We start from the raw sequence: 21,913 nt of genomic DNA, 5'->3' as shown, positions 1-21,913 counted from the left end.
GCAAAATTGTAAACATTTTTGCGCGCCAGCATCAAGATAACCCAGCAGCAGCGCAGCAGCAACAACTAAAGGAGAGAAAAAGCAGAGAGCCACAAGAGCCAGTCCAAGCACAATGGACGCCCTCCCGGAGGACTATTTGGGCAGCGAGAAATTAGACACGTGATGGACCGATGGTGGCCACAAAACCCAGGTTGATAACCTAGACTCCACTTTTTGTTTCCTCGTTTTTTGTGTTCAGAGTTTTGTGTTTTGTGCAAAAAGGAAGAAGAGACTTGGCTGAGATTAGGCTGAATCGAGTCAATCAGCTGCTCCTGATGCTTCTCCTGCTGCTGCTGCTGATTCCGCCAGATCATTTGAATAGGTGCGAACAAGCGATCCAAGTGCTGCGATAAGACATGAACTGAGAACTGAAAGGGAACCAGAAGCAGAAGCAGGAAGTGGCAAACGAGAACCACAAAAACTGATGCCAAATTATGAATAGGCAGGCATAGGGGTCCAGATGGTTCTCTTTCCGCCCGGCTCGATAGTTCTCTGTACCGTCTACTGGGGGGCTTCCAATTAAATTGAATTTTGAAACAAGCTCGGGCGATGCTACTGCGATAAATGAAGCAAACATTTTGTCGCTCGTTTGTGGGATTTGTTTCCTTTCGCTTATTATTTTGTGTGTGTGGTGACCGCAGCCAAGACAAACAAGTCGCATGAATGGCCGGTGGCAGAGCGGGCGAGAGCGGTGAAGGCAAATACAAGAATCGTTGATTATCTACATTTGATAAGGCATTAGATAAACACACACAAACACACACACATGAGCACACTTTAAGGCTTACAGTGCGAGAAAATTGTAAGTCACAGACATTTTCCAAAGGCTTACAGTTCTCAACAGTCTAAAAATCATTCTCCCTGTGCTCTCACTTCTCCCTGTGCACTCCGCAATCCTGTGGCTCCGCTTCGCTTCACTTGCTTCTGCCACGGCCCAAACGAATTTCTAACGCGCTCCACAAGTCTATTTGTGCGTAAACAAATATTTATTGGAAAGGTAACACTTGTGTGACAACAACCGCAACTGTGCAGAGGGGTTAGAACACACACACACACACACACAGCCTCGTGCAAAGGTGTTGTGTTTTTTGGTGTTTGGATTGGGGCAGAGCCTCACGCAAACTGTTGCCCAATTGACCAATAAAATGTTTGATGATGTGTGTCCCACTGCAAGTGAATGGAGCGGCTGGAGGGGATGTCTGACAGCAGCAAACCATGCAGCAATTATTTCTGGCTGGTTAGGTGTGTGTCAGCTACAGTAGACACTGCATGAGGGCGCACCTGATGGAAGCTTTGTTGGATATTTTAATGTTTAATACAAATGAAACAAACAAATACGAATGGAATATCATTCGCAATCTGTGTTTCTTCATGTGGAATCTTCACTGCTCAAACCACACATTATTCTGGTCGTAATTGTAAAATTTCACTGTCCAACAGCTGCCTCTGCCTCCGCCTCCGCCTCTGCCCTCTCTGGCCTGTTGGCTTTTTGTTGGCTGATGATGACTTGCAGTACTGTTGCCATTTTGGCCTAACAACTTTGTAATTTTTTGTTTACACGCTTAAATTGTAGCGTAATTGCTTTGGGAAGTGACAATTGTTAGACGGACAGTCAGGCATCTGTAGAAAGGGTCCGTCTGTGTGTGTCTTGTTGCGTTTGTCAATTGCCCCGTCCGCTGTGAAAGCGGACACATGCTCCAGCCCAGTCCAGTCCAGTTCAGTTGGAAGCGCCATGGAAGCGCCTTGCGGTGCCCAAACAAAAGATTTCGGACGCACTTGGCCCTGTCAACGGCAGTGGCCACGGAGATGAAACGAAGATGCTAACGGAGAGATAAGCACGGCGACTGCGTCGTAATTCGTGTAATTATATTCTCAATTACCAAAACCCAAGCAGGCTGTCCGTTGATGCTGTGACTCTGATTAGAGCGGACGAAAGCGTTTTCAGATTTACTTCTCTTTTTTATGTTTTCTTTCTCCCGATGATGTTTTGACAAGGGATGCATAGTTGTGGCTGCCACCTAGCCTGGGGCCAGGCACCCACCATCTATGGGCTGGCAGCCCTGCAGCAGGGCAAAATCAAAAGCAGGCCACAAGCAAATATAGCAATGAAAGAGAGATAGCTCCTAAATGCTGCTCATTCGTGCAGCCGTACAAACAAGCCTCTGAATGGATGTGGCAGCGGACAGAGGGCAGAGCGCAGAGAGGAGAGGAAGACATATGCAAATGGCAGTCCAGGGCCCATCCTGCGGTCCTGAGCCCAAGCCCGGGCCAACTTAAGTGGTTTCTGCTCGGCAGCGATGTGATGCCTACGACGATATGATATGATTATGTTAAATGCTCGTTTTGTTTGCTCACTCACTCACACACACACACAGGGAGAGACAGAGCGAGATAGAGATAGAGAGAGGGCAGGGAATTGGTCATTGGGCAGCTGCTACCCGTCTCTTCTGTTGCTGTTGCTGCTGTTGCTGTCGTTGCCGTCGTCATGCTCTCTTAACTGATTTTCCAGTCTATGGACAGAAAGGAGCAGCAGCAGCAGCAGCAGCAGCAGCTCTCAGTTAGCTTACTGTGCTGCATTCAGTTCAGTTTCAAGTTGACGATTTCATAATTCAATTTACAAGATAAGAGTCCGAGAGCCGACCCATCCAAGCAAGCGGCCACCGTTTTTGGGGCGTGTTGTCAAGAGAAGTCAGCCAGCGAAAACCACAACAGAAGACAACAATAATATTGTTGGGAAAGAGAACCTTTTAATTAATTATGCATCAGCGATTGTGTTTAAATAAAAAACGAAGCTCGGTCAAATCTCTTTCAGATATTCTCGATTCTGTGTGTGTGTGGGGTAGGGTGGAGCGTCGCAGCAGCCGCGGACACCGTGCGCACGTTACGCATACGCCAGGATGAGCACGATGTGAAAGATGTGGCTGCCGATAGGATTATGAGATCATTTGGGAGTATTTACCAGCAACTATTGTTAGCTCTGATGGTTTATCTTGCATGATTTCTGATTCTAATTGTTGTTTGGCTGAAAGACATCTGCTAAATGATGGAACTTTTGCGTGTGATTGTGCTCAGGGGAGAAATGGGAGTTGAATTATTTGTATAGATATCTGCAGATCATAGATATTGAATCTGCCATCAAAATAATGTTAAATTATACCTTGATTTTCCTGAAGCAATCACTGGAAGAGCAGAAACTGGAAGTTTCCATTGAAGTTTTACTTTTCCAACCCTAGATTACTGAAATCCAACTCAGTATCTATCCATTCGATCTTAAACACTTATTTCTCAAGCATTTATGCTCTTTAACATTTGATGTATTTCTTGTCTGGCGCTCTGGCATTTGTTCGCTCTGTTCACCAATCGCTTTGAGAATGGGTCTTCAATCAGCGCATTTGTCAATGGGTCGTCAGGAATGTCAGCAGCAGCATGACTTCTGACACGATCACCACACCACAGAGCGAGACAGCGATATACAGAGAGAGAAAGAGAGAGATGGAAAGGTAACCCATATGCCCACATTGAATTTGACGGCGACGAGGGCTGCTGTGGCTGGGGCGCAAGTTAGAAGCCATCATAATTTAAACATGAGTGTTGGCTGCCACTGCGCACTGGGCTAACAATAATGCGGATGCGGTTGTGGTTGTGCCTGAAGAGGATCCAGGCTCGGTTCAAGCTCTCTCTCTCTAAGCACAGAGACTGGGAGCGAGAGAGAGAGAGAGAGAGGCAGAGGGTCGTCCATTTGCTGGCGTTATCAGCAACAGCGATGGCAGATTAATCGGCCCTGATAAGCGGCGAAACCCTGTGAGTGCCGTGCCGTGCCGAGCCATGCCTGTGCCTGCGCCTGCGCCTGTGAATGTGGATGTGGACATGATGACGAGCACGATGACGAGTGAGGATGATCGACCAGAAGAATGGAGTGCTGATGATGACGGTAGCGCTGCGTTAGGGTTGCCCTCACCTTTCCCGTGGCTCTGGCACTGGATCCTCAACCATAACCCCAAGCATACCCTGCCGAAGAAACAAAACCAAGCCGAAAAACATATTTCTGAGTGCCTTGGCCTCACTTTCCTATGCTTTTGTTGTCCGAGCATGCTTTTTGAGGGGTTATCCCTTCACTTCCCTTCCCTTTGCTGCCCTTCCCTTCCTTCTTTAGCATTTTCGGCGGACTTTGGTGGAAAGGTGTGCCTGGGCTATGCGAAATATGCGTGGCGTTGTTGTCGATGATCGAGGCGGCTCGGGATCGGGATCGGAATCGGAGTCGGGATCGGGGCGATCTTCATTCTGCCATTGCCCAAAGTGGTTTAGATTAAAGGGTTTCGCGAGTGTAGTTCTTCTGTGTTTTATTTCTCCTTTTTTTGGGGCGTTATTTGCTCAGCGAGACGTGCGACTGCTTTTGGCTTTTGCTTTTGGTCAGTGAACGGAGGAAGATCGATCTGGGGCCGATCGGTCGGTGCACCTCATTGACCTCTCCTGTGGCTCTGGCTCTGGCTCTGCCTCTACATCTTCCTTCTTACATTTTGGTGTGTTGTTGCTTCAGTTGAACATCTGTCGATCTTGTTTGGCGATAATTTGAATTGAGTTTTCTCTCTGTTTTGCGATCCTCCACACATGTACATGTCCAAGTCCCCAGTCTAGAGTGGAGCTGCTGCCAGGGGGCGTGTCTGGGAGGGTGTGTGTGTGTGTGTGTGTGTGTGTGGTGCTATGTTAATAATAGAGCTCATCCTCACATCAACTGATGCGGGCCAACATAATGAGACCAGATCTAGGCAAAGTGCACAAAGTTTTTCCACACTGCCAAAACAAAAGGAAACAAAAAAAAAATGAAATCTCCCCCCTAGAACGTGTCAACTGTTTGGTTGGATCCCCCACTCCAACTCAGCCGCAGCCTCAGCCAATCCGTTGAGCACGTTCAAGTCGTTTTCTCGCAATTAACGCGAAATTCTACGAATTGTTTAATTAGAACTCCAGTTTCAGTTTCCAGGTTCCATCTCCAGGCTCAGCTCTCGGCAAACTGTGCACGTTTGCTCTGGTCCGTTGTGGCTCTGGTTGTCGCTGGGACTGCATAATCTTTTTTGTAAACATGAAACTCGCGCCATTATATCGAAGCTACGTTGAAGCTGCAGCCAGAGCCAGTGCCAGTGCCAGTGCCAGCTCGGGAATGGAGTGGAGAATGGCATGGGAGATCTTGAGAGAGAGACCTTTACATGTTCTCTGGCGATGCTGCCGCTGGTGCTGCTGCTGCAACGATTTTAAATTTAAAATCTGTGAATTTGAAGCAGTTTATCGAGACTGCAGCAACTCCTTCTCGGCCTCAGACACAGTCCCCACAGGCCAGGCCTGCGGCACTCATCCTTCTGCTTAGGTGTTTTGCCTCGGCTCGTTCTGGTTGCTGTTGTGCCCGATTTGGCTGGGCGATTAAATCATTAAATATTCCGATTGTGTAGCGTTATAATGAAATGTTTTTAACGCTTGTCTGATCTGAAATTATGCAGGGAATTAAAGGATATCTTTCGCGCGCTCTCTGTCTCTCTCTGGCGAGGAACTCCTTTTTATGTGGAACTTGTTGGAAGGTTGTCTCTGATAAGCAAAGATGTTTCCAGGCATTTGATATATTTACACAACGGAGAGGAAGGAGTAGAGAGAGAGAGGAGCAACGTTGCAGCTTACTCTGTTCCTTATCAGTGTCAAAATGTTGACAAAACGCTCGCAGCCTCTGCTTACACTTAGAGAAAATAAAACCTGAATTATTTATTAGGTTAATTATGCCTTGGGTCCACCCCAGCAGCGTGTTGCCTGATCACAATTGTGTGTCTGACATTGACTTAACGCTGGCGACTTGTTGCGGAAGCTCTGCTTTGTGGCTGTTCGCTCGCTTATCAGCAAAGCTTCCCAGGGGCTTCGAGCACACGCTTTGTCGTTATCAGCATGGAAAGACTCTTCCGCTCTGCCCACTTCCCCTCTGGCGTGATAAGCCGCAGATGCAGTGAGAACCGAAGCACGACACTCAGTGCACAAAGCGAGTCTTTCATTGACAGACAAAACGCCATAGAACCGGACGAGACATGCATCTACATCTGAGCCTGCCTCTCCTTCTGCTGCTCTACGCCCCCAAATTGGCGGACAGCCTGTCCGTGTACGATGCCACAGGACGCTTTAATCTCAGCGCCAGCTGCCCGGATGCCTACTGCAGTCTGGGGGATCAGTCAGTGGCCTACTCGGCCGATCGGGCTGTGCGGCTGAAGGAGCTGCACCTGAGCAACTGCAGCCGGCTGTCGGTGCCGTGGGTGGTGCTGAATCTCACGCCGAATCTCAGCAGCCTTGTCATCCGCAACTGCAGCACCTACTACATCAGCAAAGAGAGCCTGAGTCCGGTGGCCAATCTGAGTGCCCTGCAGATGCAGCGCACCAATCTGTGGGTGCTGCGGGACGAGCAGTTTGGCACGGTGCCCCGCCTGGAGATGCTGGAGCTGGGCCACAACACCATTCACACGGTGCACGTGAGAGCCTTCAAGGGACTCTCTCGCCTGCGGCTGCTCGGACTGCAGTCCAACGGCATCGGACAGATACTGGAAAACACCTTCGACCCGCTGGTGGAGCTGCTGCACTTGGACCTCAGTGGCAATGAGATCGAGACCCTGCCGGGCAACATCTTTGGCCAGAACTCGAAGCTGCAAACTCTGATGCTGAACGGGAATCGCTTGACTGTGCTCACACCCCCGACTCTGGGGCACCTTGCGGATCTGCGACTGCTCGATCTGGGTCACTGTGGACAGCTGCAGGAGCTGCATCTGCACAGTGCCCAAACGTTGTTCGTGGAGGGGAGCGGAGTGACCAGCCTCGTCATTGAAGGCAGCGTTATCAGGCTCTCGGCGGACAACAACGAGCTGACACATCTCAGCATTGCCGATAAGAGTTCCGTCCTTTATCTGCACTTGCATGGCAACCTACTGGACGGCAACGATACCGACACTCTGCTGCGGGGCATGTGGAATCTGGATAGCCTGGATCTGTCCAAGAATCTCATCGAAGCCCTGCCCCAGCCCGGCAACGAGGCAGACGCCAAAGAGCTCTTTCTCCTGCCCAGTCTGCGGTACCTGAATCTGGCCTACAATCGGGTGGGCCGTCTGCCCGTGGACTCGCCGCTGCTCTCCCCTCGGCTGAACCACCTCGACCTGTCCCACAATCACATGCTGGACGTGCAGGTCGAGAGCCTTGCGGGACTGCAGAATCTGGAGAGCTTGTACCTCGAGGGGAATCGGCTGAACGATTTGGACTACGAACTGCTGCACAGCCAGCACGAAGGCCTCAAGGAGCTGGACCTCAACGACAACGAGTGGGGTGCGATCTTCTTCCGCAAAATGGCCACCTACCTGACGGATCGGGGGTATTTCTGCCGCCGAGAGGACAGCCCAACACTCCCTTCAACAACACCCAGCTGGACATGGACTGGCCAACGGTCAAGGGCCAAGTCCTCGCCCAAAAACGAGACCAGGCTGGGGTGGCTGGCATTCATCCGTATTGGACGCTACGCGATGTCCTGGCCATGGTCACGCTGCTGGTGGTGATGCTCATTCTCCTGCTGCATCTGTACCGCATCCTGCAGGAGGAGGGCTGCTTCAGGCGATACCAGAGATGGCGCAGACCCGAACGCTCCGCCAGCGGCGTGCGGCGCCTCAACGAGCAGGACTCTGAAGTATGAGGCAAGCAATGCAGTTGGTGGCACAGCCGTACTATGCTCATTTTTCCATTCCTTTCTCCCGTTTCGTCCGTTTCTTCAATCAGCAAAGCTCGAGTGAATAGCTGACGAGGATCTCTGCCGCTGTCTTGCCGCTCTGTCCTGTTCTGTTCCTCTAGCCAAATAAACGTCAATTTGATGTCAATTTAGCGCTAGTGTTTTCTCTCTTTGGCCAGCTAGCGTGTCGTTTGCTGCTGCCCAACTTGTTTGCTGGTCGTGGCTGTTACCCTGTAATTAATTACGGCAGATGTATAGACATTGAAAGGAGAGTCATATTCACAGCAGTGGAAAGTGCTTTCAATTATTGGATTAGGTTTATACTTTATGTACTTAGAAGTAGGGGAAACGCTCTGCTCGTACATGTATCGTATAGTATAATTTATTTGTATATATTGAATAAAGTTCACGCCATCAAGATTGTACAGCAATCTAAAAGCACTCAACAAAATATTAGCTAACTTTGCCAAATGCAATCTAGCCATCAGTTCCTACTACTGGAAGATAATGCTATTGGAAACGCAAATTTTATAACTCTAAGCTCGTTGCCTTTTGCTTGAAAAACACTCAAATGCGCTGCCTACAGGGTAAACTCAAGTCGCATGGCTGCAGTTCTCGCACAGTCACTGAAGCTTGTACATATAGATTTTGCATATGAAATCTTGGCGGCAAGAGGACTGCGAACAACATCTTCCACTTGCCCGAACCTGGCCAAGACCTGGCCCAGAGCAGAGCAGACCGAACCGAACCGGACCGGACCAGCCAAACAAGATCCATTTACAAGATTCGAACAAAATACGAATTTAAGTTCGAAATAATTGCACGGCATGCACAGGAGGACATGTGGACTTGGGATAGTGCTCCTGCTGCTGGGCTCTAGTTAAGAGAGCTGCACAGGTGAGGGGGCAGGGAGGGTATATGTTGGGGATTTACTCGTACTCGTTGGAACCAGCTGAACAACGATTTTTCCGCCTTCGTTTCAGGCACTTTCTGTGCATGTGCAGCGCTGCCCTGCTCCTCCCGTGGCCGCTGGGATTTCTGGCGTTTGCATTTGCGTAGACGTCTCGTGGTACTTGCCCCCGCCCCCGCAAGGCAACATAGTGTGCCCCCCAGCTCTACCTCCACCTCCATGGCACCCCGAAGGCCTATCAACATGTTTTGGGTGGAAATTTTGCCCCGTGTTTATGTTTGGGGGTCCGTCCTCGGAAGATTTTGATAGGGCATCGCAATTTCTGAGAAATTGTATTTTGATTTATTTATAATGTTGCAGGGACATGCACATGCATCACACACACACACACACACACACAATGGCAATGGCAGCAGCGGCGTTTTATGGCCTAGCCTATGGATTACCCATTGTTCTTGTTGCTGTTTGTTGTTGCTGCCACTGCTGGGGCATGCGAATCAAATCATTTTGATTAAATTAGAAATATGCAAATGATGTGCAGCTCATTAATTATGCGACAGCAGAGGATTTGGTCAAGGCGATAAGCCGAACAGAGAACTAAAGAGAGACAGCAAAACATACACAGAGAGCGAAAGAGGGCGGCGCGGGGGAGAGAGATGCATAATCGATTGAGTGCGTTTCTGCCTGGCGATTAAAAACGCGCGCAAAACGCTTGGCAATTAAATAACTTCACACCGCGCGCTGAATGGGCGTGTCAGCGTGGACGCCCACCCCCGCCCTCGCCCTGGGGATTCACATTTGAAATGTGAAGCGCACGCGGCTTTTCTGTGAAAAATATTTCAACGATTTGTAAAAAATCGAAAGGCAATAAATGCAGTTTTTCATGCCCCCTAGGGATACCCTGTACGGATTGAGTATGCTGGGATTGATGTGGATATGGCAATGTGGTAGGAGGAGGCATGTAGCTAATTTTGATTTTATTTATAATTATTTCTCCATTAAAAGTTTGGGACACACAGAGCTGGAACACACAGAGAGGCTGCCAAAACTCATGACAGCAGGATTTAGATTACTGCCCCACACAGTATCCACTAGTTGATCCCCTGTGCACTTGCATGGCATTTCTGATTACAATTGCCACAAAGCATATCGCAAGGGACCCCTGAGAAGGCAATCCAAAACCGTGCCAAAACCAACGCCAAGCCACGCCACACCACGCCAATCCAATCCGAGACCAGGTCTGACCACAACAATTTACCAATCGTTCACGCGTCCCAAAGGCCGCCGGTTCGCATTGCCGTTGCGTGTGTATCTCGCTGCCCCGCGACGCGCCGCTCCGCGCCGCATCACTCCCCCACTCGGACTGCACTCCGATTTCTCCCACTTTTTATTTTATTTTTTTTTGTTTTTTGGGGTGGGCGTTGCCGCGGAGGCTGTGCAAAGTGTAAATTTATGATCATGCGATTTTTATCGAATGTGAATGTGAATGTGAATGTGAAAAAAGAGTACAACGCTTTTTGCACTTTATAAACCACGAAACAACAGCAACAAAAGCGAAGGGAACTGCTGCCAGATCGCACTGGGCCGGAGCCTGGACCGGGGCCGGGGGCCGTCGGGCTGAACGCATTATTATTAATACTCGCACGCCGTCTGTCATGTTTTGTATTTAGTCAATTTTTATATGTGGTTTTATTGAACGTTTTTTTAGCACTTTATGCGGGGAAAACGTGGCCCAGCCCACCGCCCCAGACCCACACCCCTTTAGCGCGGTTTCTGGCTTAGACCTGGGTTATGGCTTTAGGCTACGGCTGGCTTGGGTTGGTTCTTCCTTTTTGGCATTGCCGATCCATAAATCATGCGCCTTTTGGGGGTCGGCGTTTATCAAATTTTCGCACACTTGGCTTTCGAGCTTCGAGCTCTCCATCTCCAGCTGCTGCCCCGACTGAGGCTGGCTGATGGTTGCCTGCCTGGAAAATGAGATTTTCCAAGACACGCCCCACCCGGCTGGGCAAAGACAAAAGTGCAGGCAAACGCGCCAGACCCGCCGGCGTTTCCCAACCTTTGCACAGACACGACAATGACACGGCCCGACCTGACAGTCAGTCCGTCAGTCATTTAGTCAGTTGGCTCACACGTGGCCAGCAGAGGGGCTCCATTTGGGTTGTGGGCTAGAGCAGCATTAATGCGATTATTTTGTGCACTTTTGGCAAAAGTTAATAAAAATTACTTCCAAGCCAGTGAACGGCATACGTCGTGAAGCACTAAAGACGCCGTAATGGCCACGGCCGAGGGGGGGGCTGCCTCTCTTAACGTGTAGAGACAATGACAAACCCAAAACCCAAGAACCCAAACCCAAAACCAATAATTTTTCATTATTACCCCATCCACCTCCGTACAGCAACCTTCTCTACTGCCTCAGATTCCTTTTCGTTCATTCATATTTCACACCAGGCTCAGGCGCAAATTTGTAGCACTAATCCGGGAATCTCTGTGGAGCGCAGTTCCTTCAGTGGCTCATTAACAACCCCACCCCACACCCCACACACATTCTCAAGGAGCAGGAGCAGGAGCAGGATGAACAGGATCAGAAGCTGGCTGCGTGATGCCGTTAATCGCATTATTTACAGCAAACAGGATCAGCGGGTTGACTCCGCTCAAAAGTCAGAACCCTCCCACGGGGATATCCGTGACATATGTAAAGTGTAAGCCCATCCACGGACGCATTCAAGTCCAAGTCCAAATCCAAGTCCAAGTCCAGCCATCGACGAGAGGGTGCTAAAGCGGCGGCGCGTGGCAGCGTGCGGTTCGTGTAATGAATATCCGCTTAGCCTTGGCCGCTGTGCCAGCTCCTGCCCCACGATGGATGATGCTGCAACATGGGCTGCTGGTGGTGGAAATTGCAACTTGTGCTGGGTTGCTGGTGGGGTGCTTCCTCTTGGGTGGTGGGTGTGGCCGTTGTGACGGGCGTGTGCGTATGGGAAATGGCCTCAGTGACTGCCACAATATGCCCATCCAAAAGTATTTTCCTCCTCTGACAGAACCAAATACAATATAAATGAGCAATCAATGGATGTGGATGGGTGGACGGGACAGTGTGAGAAATCCCGCATAAAAAACTCGCAAAGAAAAAGAGCTGGAAATCACCCCACATGAAACGAATTGTAACCTGATCTGATGGAAGCCGATTTGGAGACAAAATCAGAGATAAGAGTGGAGGTAAGGTTGGAAGTAAACAAGTATTCCCACAGCGATGCTTTAGATCAGATCATTTTGGAGGATTGCATTAAACACTTATTGAATGGGATAAAATCGCTAACTTTTTCTACCGATCTTTCTGTGGTAGAGATTGAGGAATTTGATTCAACATTTATTGTTAAGGAATTGAAGCTAAAAGTGAAGATAATTTCAAGGAAATATCCTAAAAAAGTAAAGAATTTCTATATCCTATTCCCCAAATAGGAAATATGTTACTGAGAAAATGGAAATAAGGTTTCAAGTTACTGCCACATTCATTATTCATTTAACCTTGACAATCACAACTACATAAATCTCTATCATATTCTCAGCTCCCTTCGCCAATAACATCAACCCTTAATCCACAGATCATAAACCCCTGGCAAGGACATCAGTCGGTACTCAGCCGCTACTCTCCACTACTGTGAGAAAAAAAAAAGGTCAACGGTTACACGGCCCAGAGTCAAGTCATTTCGATCAACTGGGAAGAACTTTTCACGCGTTTTTACCGGGAAATGCCATAAAAATAAAACGTAAGCAGTGACAACTCTCAGCGAGCGGCAATTAACGCAGGCATTAAGTCGAGGGAGATAGGGATAGGGTGAGGGGGAGAAAGTAGGGGGCAGAACCACTCCAGGGGAGTAATTAGTTCTTTCTCGCATTGAGATAAATGCTCTCCATCTCCATCTCCATCTCCGCCGCCATATTCCACCGATAAGTGGACCCGGTCTTATGGCTGTTTGAAGCCTTTTTTCGTTTCGTTGATTTTTATTTGATTGTCTCGTTTAAGTGGTGGAGACCAGGACCAATGATTTTTATGGGGCTTCAATAAAAGTAAAGTAAAGAAGCCACCAATATCAGTGGAAAACTCCGCTGGAAACCCTACTTTATGAGGCACTAATGAACAGGCTGAAAGCGAGCGGCGGGGGATACCCAAAGGGTGGGAGCAAGTGGCCGCCGTCCTGGCACAGATTAACATATTAAACGAAATCGATGGCGATGACGATGGCGATGCTGACAGCGATAAGGATAAGGACAACGCTGGCATTTAAAGGATATTGCGGCACAGAAGACGCACGTGATGCGCTAATTTTTTGTTCTGCTCTGCCTTGACACTTGCCCGCAGCACCAGCACCAGCAGCAGCAGCACCAGCCTTGCCCCGTACTCAAGCAGAGAGGGGTCAGAAGGGGGTTGTCGGCGGCGCGTGTGGTCCGCCGGATATGTCAGAAGTGTCGTCGTTGATGGCACGTGACTGGCTTTAAAAAAATAACCTCCCCAGCTCCACAGCCTTGCGAAGGAGCAGGAGAAACAAAGCCCCGGCGGGTGGTCCATTGTCCTTGGAAATGCGATTGAGATTTTAGGCCGGGGGGGACTCTCCCCTGCTGCAACTGTAACCTGAGCCCCGTCAAACAATGAGTTTTCATTTGCTTTCTAGAGCGCGATTCCGAATAAGTGGAGCAGTTAGTCGACACATAAACGGGATCATCAGCAAGTGGACAACGAGACCCAGGACCAGGCCCAGGCCCGAAACCAATCCCAATCCCAGTACCGACGTGGGCCAATCAAGTGTAATGCGAGCTTCAGATTGACAACTTTCGATTAAGGTCACTTCACATTAGCACTTATGATATCTGTATGTGTAGATTTAGTTTCTTGTCCCACTGGCGACATATCGGACTTGTAGCATCAGCTCGAGTATTTTCCCACATTTAAAATGTAAATGTCGCTTATCATATCGTTCAGACTTGGGAGTTGATCGAATTACTTTAAGAAATTAGGAAAACCCATCAACGGTAGAGAAAATTTGAAGGCTTTCCGATATCATCAATCAGTTGATAATATATTCCATTGATATTTAAGTTAATTTTGAAAGCGTCAAGGCCGGTTTTTTGGGGATTTATGGGATTTTTACCAACTGCAAGCCATAAATACAAGTCAAGCAATTCACACATAAAAGTCTATGTAACTATCTCAGACTTTTCTCAACTTTTAGAAATGTTTCCATCTCATTTGTTATTAAATACACATTTAAATTGCAATTTCATTTATTTAAATTTGATGGCAATATCAAAGCGTCAATAAATAATCCGAATATACAAATTAGACTTACAATAAATATTAAAGATTGATCTTAAAAATAAGCAGCGATCTGTATCATTTTTTTAGCCCAGTTGCTCTTTGCCAAGTGCTGAATATTTATGGCAAATGTCAGATAAATTAATGTACCCATAAAATGACAAATTGAATTAAAAATAGGCTTACAAATCAGTTTATCAACGAAGATTTGAAATGAATAGAGAGGACTCTACAAATAAATTTATCTAAACTTAAAATAATCCGCAGATATGGTTAAAATAATTTTCAAACTAGTTACAAACTTACAAGCTCTATGCTTAGGGCCTTTGAATGTTGCAATAAAAATTACAACAATTATTTTGGGCTGCAGTAAATATATAATTTGAGTGCAATGTAAAAGTGATTAACGATTAATGGCAGCTGCAGGGGCGTTGCTTTTCCTTCTCTTTTTTGTTCGTTGTGTAAGTAAATACTTTTTTATGTCCAGCACATTGTGTGCCTGTGTGTATATCGTGTATAATTTCTGCTTATCCCCAGCCTCCTTGCAAATGCAAAGTATGCAACAGCCAGAAGAAACCGTAGCAACAAAAATAACAACTGCCAGCTCATAATGGCCACAAGTGGAGGTTGTAGTGGTTTCTGTTTGGAACTGAAGCAAAAAGGCGCAACCTGATTGGATCTCTCCACTTGCAGCGGCAGCAGCAGCAGCAGCAGCAGGAGCAGGAGCAACAGCAACTGCCACAAACCGAGCCAAAGCTGGAGTTGGAGTTGAGGCCAGAGACTGGAGCCATGCCCCATTCGCGGCCACAGAGAGAGAGAGAGAGAGAGAGAGAGAGAGAGAGAGAGAAACGAACTGATGCAGATGCAACGTGATGCTTGTTGGTAATAAAATTGGTGCTTAAACGAATCCACTCACAGCCATTTAGCAATATCAGACATGGCTGTAAAATTAACAGAGCAACACAGCGATGCAAGGCAAGAGCGTGGCGCGGCAATCCACCGTGGAGCCGCATCCAGGGAACGGCCTCCAGTGCCATCCGTGCAATTATTTCCTCTCCTTGCAGTTGCCGTTGCCCCGCGTTAATGATGCACGAGGAGCAGCGAGGGCAGCGGTGGGGAGGCCAGCATTGGGTTGAGAGGTTGTAAAATGGCAGACTGGTTCTGTGGCCGCTCGAAAGTTGTGGCCAGCAACCAGCCATTGCGTCTGCAAAACTCCAGCATCCAGCAACGAGCATCCAAGAGGCCCCAAAACACTTAGCAACACCCACTTTTGCGATCACGACCAGCGTTCGCTCGCCCGGTGTACTGGCAGTTCGAGTGTGCAATGTGCTCTGCAGGCCGGACCCCAAGCACAGTGTCTGAAGATCGTTCGAAAAGTGTAGCCAGAATAAACAAGATGATCAATTCAATAAGGCGATGCCCATGTGGAGTGGAATCTGACTTCACGGTGCAGTGTCCAAAAACTTTCGGGTTGAGGCTGCCCAGAAATGTTTTTGTGATTAAAGACGAATAAACTTTTTGTTGTATTGAGATTTTGGGAATTCTGACAGGCTGAACCTGTAGCTGGCAACTGGCCACATGATCGACTGTTGCACGATCGCATTAATTTATTAATTTAATGGCAAAAACGTTATGGCCAGCAGGGAACGGGAGAGAGGGTGTGAGAGCAGCATCCCCGATGCCTACCCAGAGGCGCACACACACGGGGCGTTTCTAACAATTTTATGCCAGATGAGCGCCTAAATGATCGCGATCTCAGAACTTACCTGTTGGGCGGTTATCCCCCGCCCCGCCCGAGTCCTGCTTCCCATCCCGAACCCCGTCTCCAATACAGCATCACATCCAGCGGGCGAGCAACGTGCGTCCACTTAAGCCGCAGACAATCTTCATTATGGCCACTGCAGGGCGCACACAGCTGCAGCAGCACCCACTCCGACTGGGACTCCATCTCCAGCGCCGATTGGGAAGAGATATGTTTGGTCATACCTCAAGCTCTGATCCTGCCTGATGGCTCCCACATCCACTTCCCTCCACTCCCCGCCCTGCAACGATCTGCTGCACTCCGCTCCGGTGTGGCTCTGGCTGTGGTTCGCCAGCTGAGGTGTTTATTAAGGTGTAATGCAATTTTTCATATTTCATTTTTCGCTTTGCGCCATTCCTTTTCCTGGCATCTTCCCATTTTCCCCTGCGGATCTGGCGTGGGCGGAGCAACTGGAAAATTGCAATAATATGGCCCGTGTATCTTTTCTTCTTTTCTTTCTTCTGGCCAAAACAGCAACAAATAAAAATGGATGCACAATGCAGGCCGGCAGCAAGCAGCAATGGTCGAGGGAGAGGGAGGGCAAAAAGTGTGGCAGCATGTTTGAGGTTTTCGCTTTTCCGACATAAATAATGGCCATAAATTGAGCATGGCCGGAGCTAAAAATTCAGTATTTATAGCCAAATGATAAAAATAAGATTTATTAACATTCTGCAGCCCCCTCAGCGCACACACACACACCCTTCTGCCACAAAAAAGCTTGGCAGGGAGACCGAGACCTGGTCCTGCTCCTGGACCGGGACCGGAGCCAACGTGGCGCGAGAACATCCGTTTCGTTTCGCCGTGTGGATGATCCTGCTTTCTGTGTGTCTGTGTGTGTGGGGGTGACTCCTACACACAACCTCGTTTCACCTAAGGAGCCTCCTCCTGTGTGCAATTCAGAGGAAAAATTAACGCTTGGTTGGAGCAGGAGGAAGGAAGCTACAGACAGTGCGGGGGAGAGAGAGGGGGAAAGCGAAGCTGTGAAATCCAGGCAACTAATTAGCTTTTAGCCTCATTGCAAATTCACAAGAAGCCAGCTGAGAAAGAGAAAGAAGTAGTCTCGAGGTGGTGGTGCTGTTGGGGAGCTGGATGAGGATGAGGGTGAGGAGTGGCACACATAAGTGTCGCCCTGGCAGCTGGAGCTCATTAGCAGCCACAGAAACGAAGAGAAGAAATGCATTTTCACTCTTTGGGCCATCCCAGCGAAGATATTTAATCACTCAATGTTGGATTATGAAATCAAAACAATTGCCAGGCATCCCCCCATTAAATAAGGGCAAAGTAAAGAGAACTTTCAATACTTGTACCCAACCCAACGCAAGCGTTTTCCCAGGCCAAATTTAGGCGTTTGGCAATTAGTGGAACGCACCGCCTGCAGCGGACTGCGGCTACAAACGAGGCGGCCATAAGCCCGGCTTTGGCTTGCCCCAGATGTGAGTGTGCTCCAATAACGACAAAATATCAAGCGGCAGGAACCACAAGAGCAGCCAGAACTGAAGACGCACACGCAGGCTGATTTTAATCAAATTCACAGCATTGTTTGCCTGTCAAGCAGCCAGCGGGGCGATTATCACAGGCGCAGGACGAGGAAAACGCAGACCAGGCCAAGTAGGAGGAGTGGACGACAAGGCAAAGGTCTGTCTGGTAAATTCCAAGCGCATTTCATACGACACCACAGGCAATACTCTTGCCACAACAACAACAACAACAGCCATGCCATAAAGCTACGCTGCGCTGCGCTGCTCCACATTCTGAAGCCGAGCCATGGACGCGCGTGACCACAACAGCCGTCAGTCCAGGCCCCATCCCCACCCACTCAGCTCGAGCAAGACTGGACCCAAAAAAGCACCGCGCGCCTCTATCGTGTACAAGAATAAACCAATATAAAACTCATGAATATCATTAAAAAGAGCGCGCAACTCACTCGTAAAATTATTGTGATAACAATAAATGCGATGCCATGTAATGTTTATGGCGAATACGTTCCTAAATGCTAATTGAGCGGAATTTCAAATTTCCAACGGCTAAAATGGTTCGGGGCAACACTGACGTCACTGGAGTGCCACAACCTTTTAAGACAGTCAGGCAGCCCTGCTCTGTAGTGCTACCTTGTATTATCGCCTTGCGAGTCAATTTGTGTAGCAAATGTGTAGTTGTCATGTAAGAAAGAGCAAGAGAGAGTATCTTGCTCTCTCCGCTGACCGTTTAGACACAGGAGAGGATTTCCCTGACCGTTTAGACACAGGAGAGGATTTCCCTGACCGTTTAGTAACAGGAGAGGATTTCCTTGACAAGAAAATCCCAAATTTCGCCATTGAAAGCTCTTCAAAACACAACACAACATTCTGAATTCAGAAATTTACGTTACGTTGATAATTCCCACAAAAGTATAGCCAACATCGGTAATAAGCAATAAATAAGCATCAATTAAATATAGCGGCGACGCGACGCTAGTGGGCTACAACAACCACAACAACTTCTTTGTTATTTCGTGAAGCCAAAAGAGTCAACAAACCAAAACGACAGTCGGCTGGAGAATCTAAAATTCTTATAAAACATTTTGGTGACGCTTTTTGGTAAAACCGCATTTCTTTTAACAATACGTTAAAATAATTGCTTTTAAACTAATGTTTGTAGACTATGTAAACTATGTTGTAGAAAACTGATTTGTCTATCGGCTAAAATTATATTTGCATTCCTAAAAGTCGCATCAGTAGCTATTATATGGGCATGTGACTATAGGACAGTGTTAGGCATACACACAGACAAAAGAAATGATAACGAAAGTAAACGAACAGTCTAGGGTCTAGGATGTCCTTTTACAGAGAAAAAAACATAAAAACGAAAAGAGATAAACGTCCCATAAATTAAATAGTGCCGCAGATTCATTTGAAAGGGACGGGATGAAACACTTGCTTGAGGGATGTTTGACCAGATTCATTTGAAAGGGGCTGGATGAAACACTTGCTTGAGGGATGTTTGAATCGTTGTAGGGACCCAAATCACATAAGCAGGGAGAGAGGGATAGTTGTTTGATGCTTGTAGGTAACCAATCATATAAGCAGAGAGAGATGGATAGTTGTTTGATGGTTGCTGTCCAGGATTATTGATCATGGATTTTTGACAAAGTTAGTTCACATTTTGTCCGCTAGGGGGCGCCACAAAAGTAGTAGGGATTTAGGGGGTTGGTACCCAAGGTAAAATTCTCACCAGGGGGCGCCACATCGGAAAAGTGGTTCATGAACGCGATATTCGAGTAAATTGACACAAGGGGCTCCACATCGGTGAAAGTGGTTTATGATCTCGATATTCGAGTGCATTCTCACTACTTGGCGCTAGTGTTGCCTGCTATGGGATATTCTGCTTAGCAAGGATCGTTACTACCATTAACATTCCTATTAAGAAATAAATTCTTATAGGATCTGTTACTTACATGATCATGCTAAAATACATACTTTTAGGATATTTATTAACATTACATTGTGAATATATGTAAATGCTTTCTGGATCTAATATTTAGCCAAGCATATGGAAATATTGCATGGTAAGAGCTCACAACAAGGATGGAGTCATAAAGGATGAGAAGACAAAAAATTAATTAATTCGACTTATAGTAAATATACTACACTCCTATATCGAATGCTACTTTGTGGCGAGTCTAAACCAATCCCCTAAATCCCTACTACTTTTGTGGCGCCCCCTAGCGGACAAAATGTGAACTAACTTTGTCAAAAATCCATGATCAATAATCCTGGACAGCAACCATCAAACAACTATCCATCTCTCTCTGCTTATATGATTGGTTACCTACAAGCATCAAACAACTATCCCTCTCCCCTGCTTATGTGATTTGGGTCCCTACAACGATTCAAACATCCCTCAAGCAAGTGTTTCATCCAGCCCCTTTCAAATGAATCTGGTCAAACATCCCTCAAGCAAGTGTTTCATCCCGTCCCTTTCAAATGAATCTGCGGCACTATTTAATTTATGGGACGTTTATCTCTTTTCGTTTTTATGGTTTTTTCTGTAAAAGGACATCCTAGACCCTAGACTGTTCGTTTACTTTCGTTATCATTTCTTTTGTCTGTGTGTATGCCTAACACTGTCCTATAGTCACATGCCCATATAATAGCTACTCACAGCTACAAGCCTTATCATAAACTATTGGATTCTAAACTGAGATGGACGACCTCGAAATTATTTTTATAAACTCGCAACCTGAGGCAGCTATAGATCTGGACACCCAGCCCGACTCCGTGGACCTTTCGCAGATATTCGGAATTAAAACGCAAGAATATATAATGCAAGGGAACGTCTTAAGTGATATTGTATGGGATGATAGTCTCGATGACCTAATGACTGCTGCTCCGATTGACGAAATTCAAACATTCAACTTCCCGGATGATGACAGTATATTCGATTTGGTCGATGATAATGACGAAGGGGCAAAAACGATTCGAGGAACTTCTTCGCGACGAAGATAATGCCGATTTAATAGCTGCGGTAGAAAGAGCCGAAACGAAATTTTAATAATATTCTTATTTATGTTTAATACAATTAATTTATGTATTTTTCTACAAATAATATATAATAAATACAATATAAATTTAAAACAATATTTATTTTCAATGGATAGTTTTTTTTTTTTTTTTTTGGTGCAAATTTCACTCTAACAAGAGACTCATAGGATTCGTTTCCAACATGGTTTTTTCTAATAGAGGATTCCACAAAAAGAAGAAGTAGATTTTAGGTAGAATGCAGGCACTATTGAATGTATTTATTGGTTGAATTTCACATCATATTAAAACATCGTGAAAAGTCAAGTGAAATGGACATATTTATTTTATTTCTTAATATTTAATTTATTGTGTAATTGTTTTAAATATTCGTTATGCTTTAATAAAACATGCATATTGAGGTCAAATCTCAGCCAAAACTTTATAGCGCCGGGACATAAGTAACATTGGTAAAATGATGATTTTGATTTTTGATAACTGAAGTTATGAACTTTTAATACGTGATGTTTTAGTCCATTGCGGGACCTAAAACTTCTTTTCATATAACACAACTCACAATGAAATTCACTCATTTCGAATAGAAAATGAACTAAAAGTATCTTAAGTGTTAGATGTTCTTATATAGGGTTTCGAGTTATGTATGAGCATATGTAAAACCCTAGCACACGGCCCATTTTTATATATATGTATATAATGTTTTCATTTCAATGGTTTATGTACATACGTTTACATGTACATATGTATGTACGTATATAAAGACAGGAAATATAATATTTGAAATCCTATTCTCACATCTGGCTTTTACATGTATGTATGTACAACTATATACCTAGCGCAACAACCAATCAGCATAGATCTCATTTTAGAAAGAAAAGACGAATGAGAGTATATAAGATCATGTATTCATGATTAAATAATTTAGTATAAAACATTGTGTAGTTTGAATAGTTTCATTTTATAATGGTATGTAAGAATTTTGTTTATTTTGATATATAAAAGGATAATCAAATCTTCGTGAAACATGTACATGCATAGGCGTTCCTAGATTCACTTAACGAGATAAAACCTGCGATTGGATACACCAAGGTTGAAGATCTATGCATAGGATTTGCGTACAAGATCAATGGATGTAAACTTAAAAAACATCATTTTGGAACAAAGGTAGTCCTCTATTTAAGTAATAAGGACAATGAACCGCTTTGGATATTTTTACCTAAAAGTTATGTAACCAAATTTTCTACAAAAACACCCTTTAAGATGCTAAAGGAGCATGGAATTTCACATCTTATATATAAAGGAAAAGAGATGACTAGATATAGCACTCCTCATTTCCAATTTTTATGTAAAGAATAAATAAAGAATTAAGGGATTGCCTCTCTTATGCATAAGAGAAAAGAGACAACTAGATATTCATGTAAATAAAAAAAATTAGACAACAGGTTAAAACATAAATACATTTGCGAGTTAGAAAGAGATAAATGGAGTAAAGGCATGGATATAAAAGAACCGCGCTCCTTGAACGATCATCAGTATCAGTTACAAGAAGCCAGCTGAATCATGCACGCCCATCAAATAAAACTTTTTCTTATTCAATTCGAAGAGA

At 46.1% G+C, this 21,913-nt stretch overlaps 1 protein-coding gene across 1 annotated transcript; it reads left to right on the top strand.

Annotated features, from left to right (window-relative positions):
* The first annotated feature begins 6,036 nt into the window (after window positions 1–6,036).
* Window positions 6,037–7,923, top strand: LOC117897742 (probable leucine-rich repeat receptor-like protein kinase At1g35710). Its single transcript, XM_034806782.1, is given in 3 exon segments — window positions 6,037–7,422; window positions 7,425–7,732; window positions 7,822–7,923. Coding segments are annotated over 3 exon segments (1,647 nt in total). The 5' UTR covers window positions 6,037–6,101; the 3' UTR covers window positions 7,840–7,923.
* The last annotated feature ends 13,990 nt before the right edge of the window (window positions 7,924–21,913 follow it).

Source organism: Drosophila subobscura, chromosome O, assembly GCF_008121235.1.
Source record: "Drosophila subobscura isolate 14011-0131.10 chromosome O, UCBerk_Dsub_1.0, whole genome shotgun sequence".
Lineage (NCBI taxonomy): Eukaryota > Metazoa > Arthropoda > Insecta > Diptera > Drosophilidae > Drosophila > Drosophila subobscura.
This window is presented reverse-complemented; position numbering and strand designations above follow the sequence as displayed.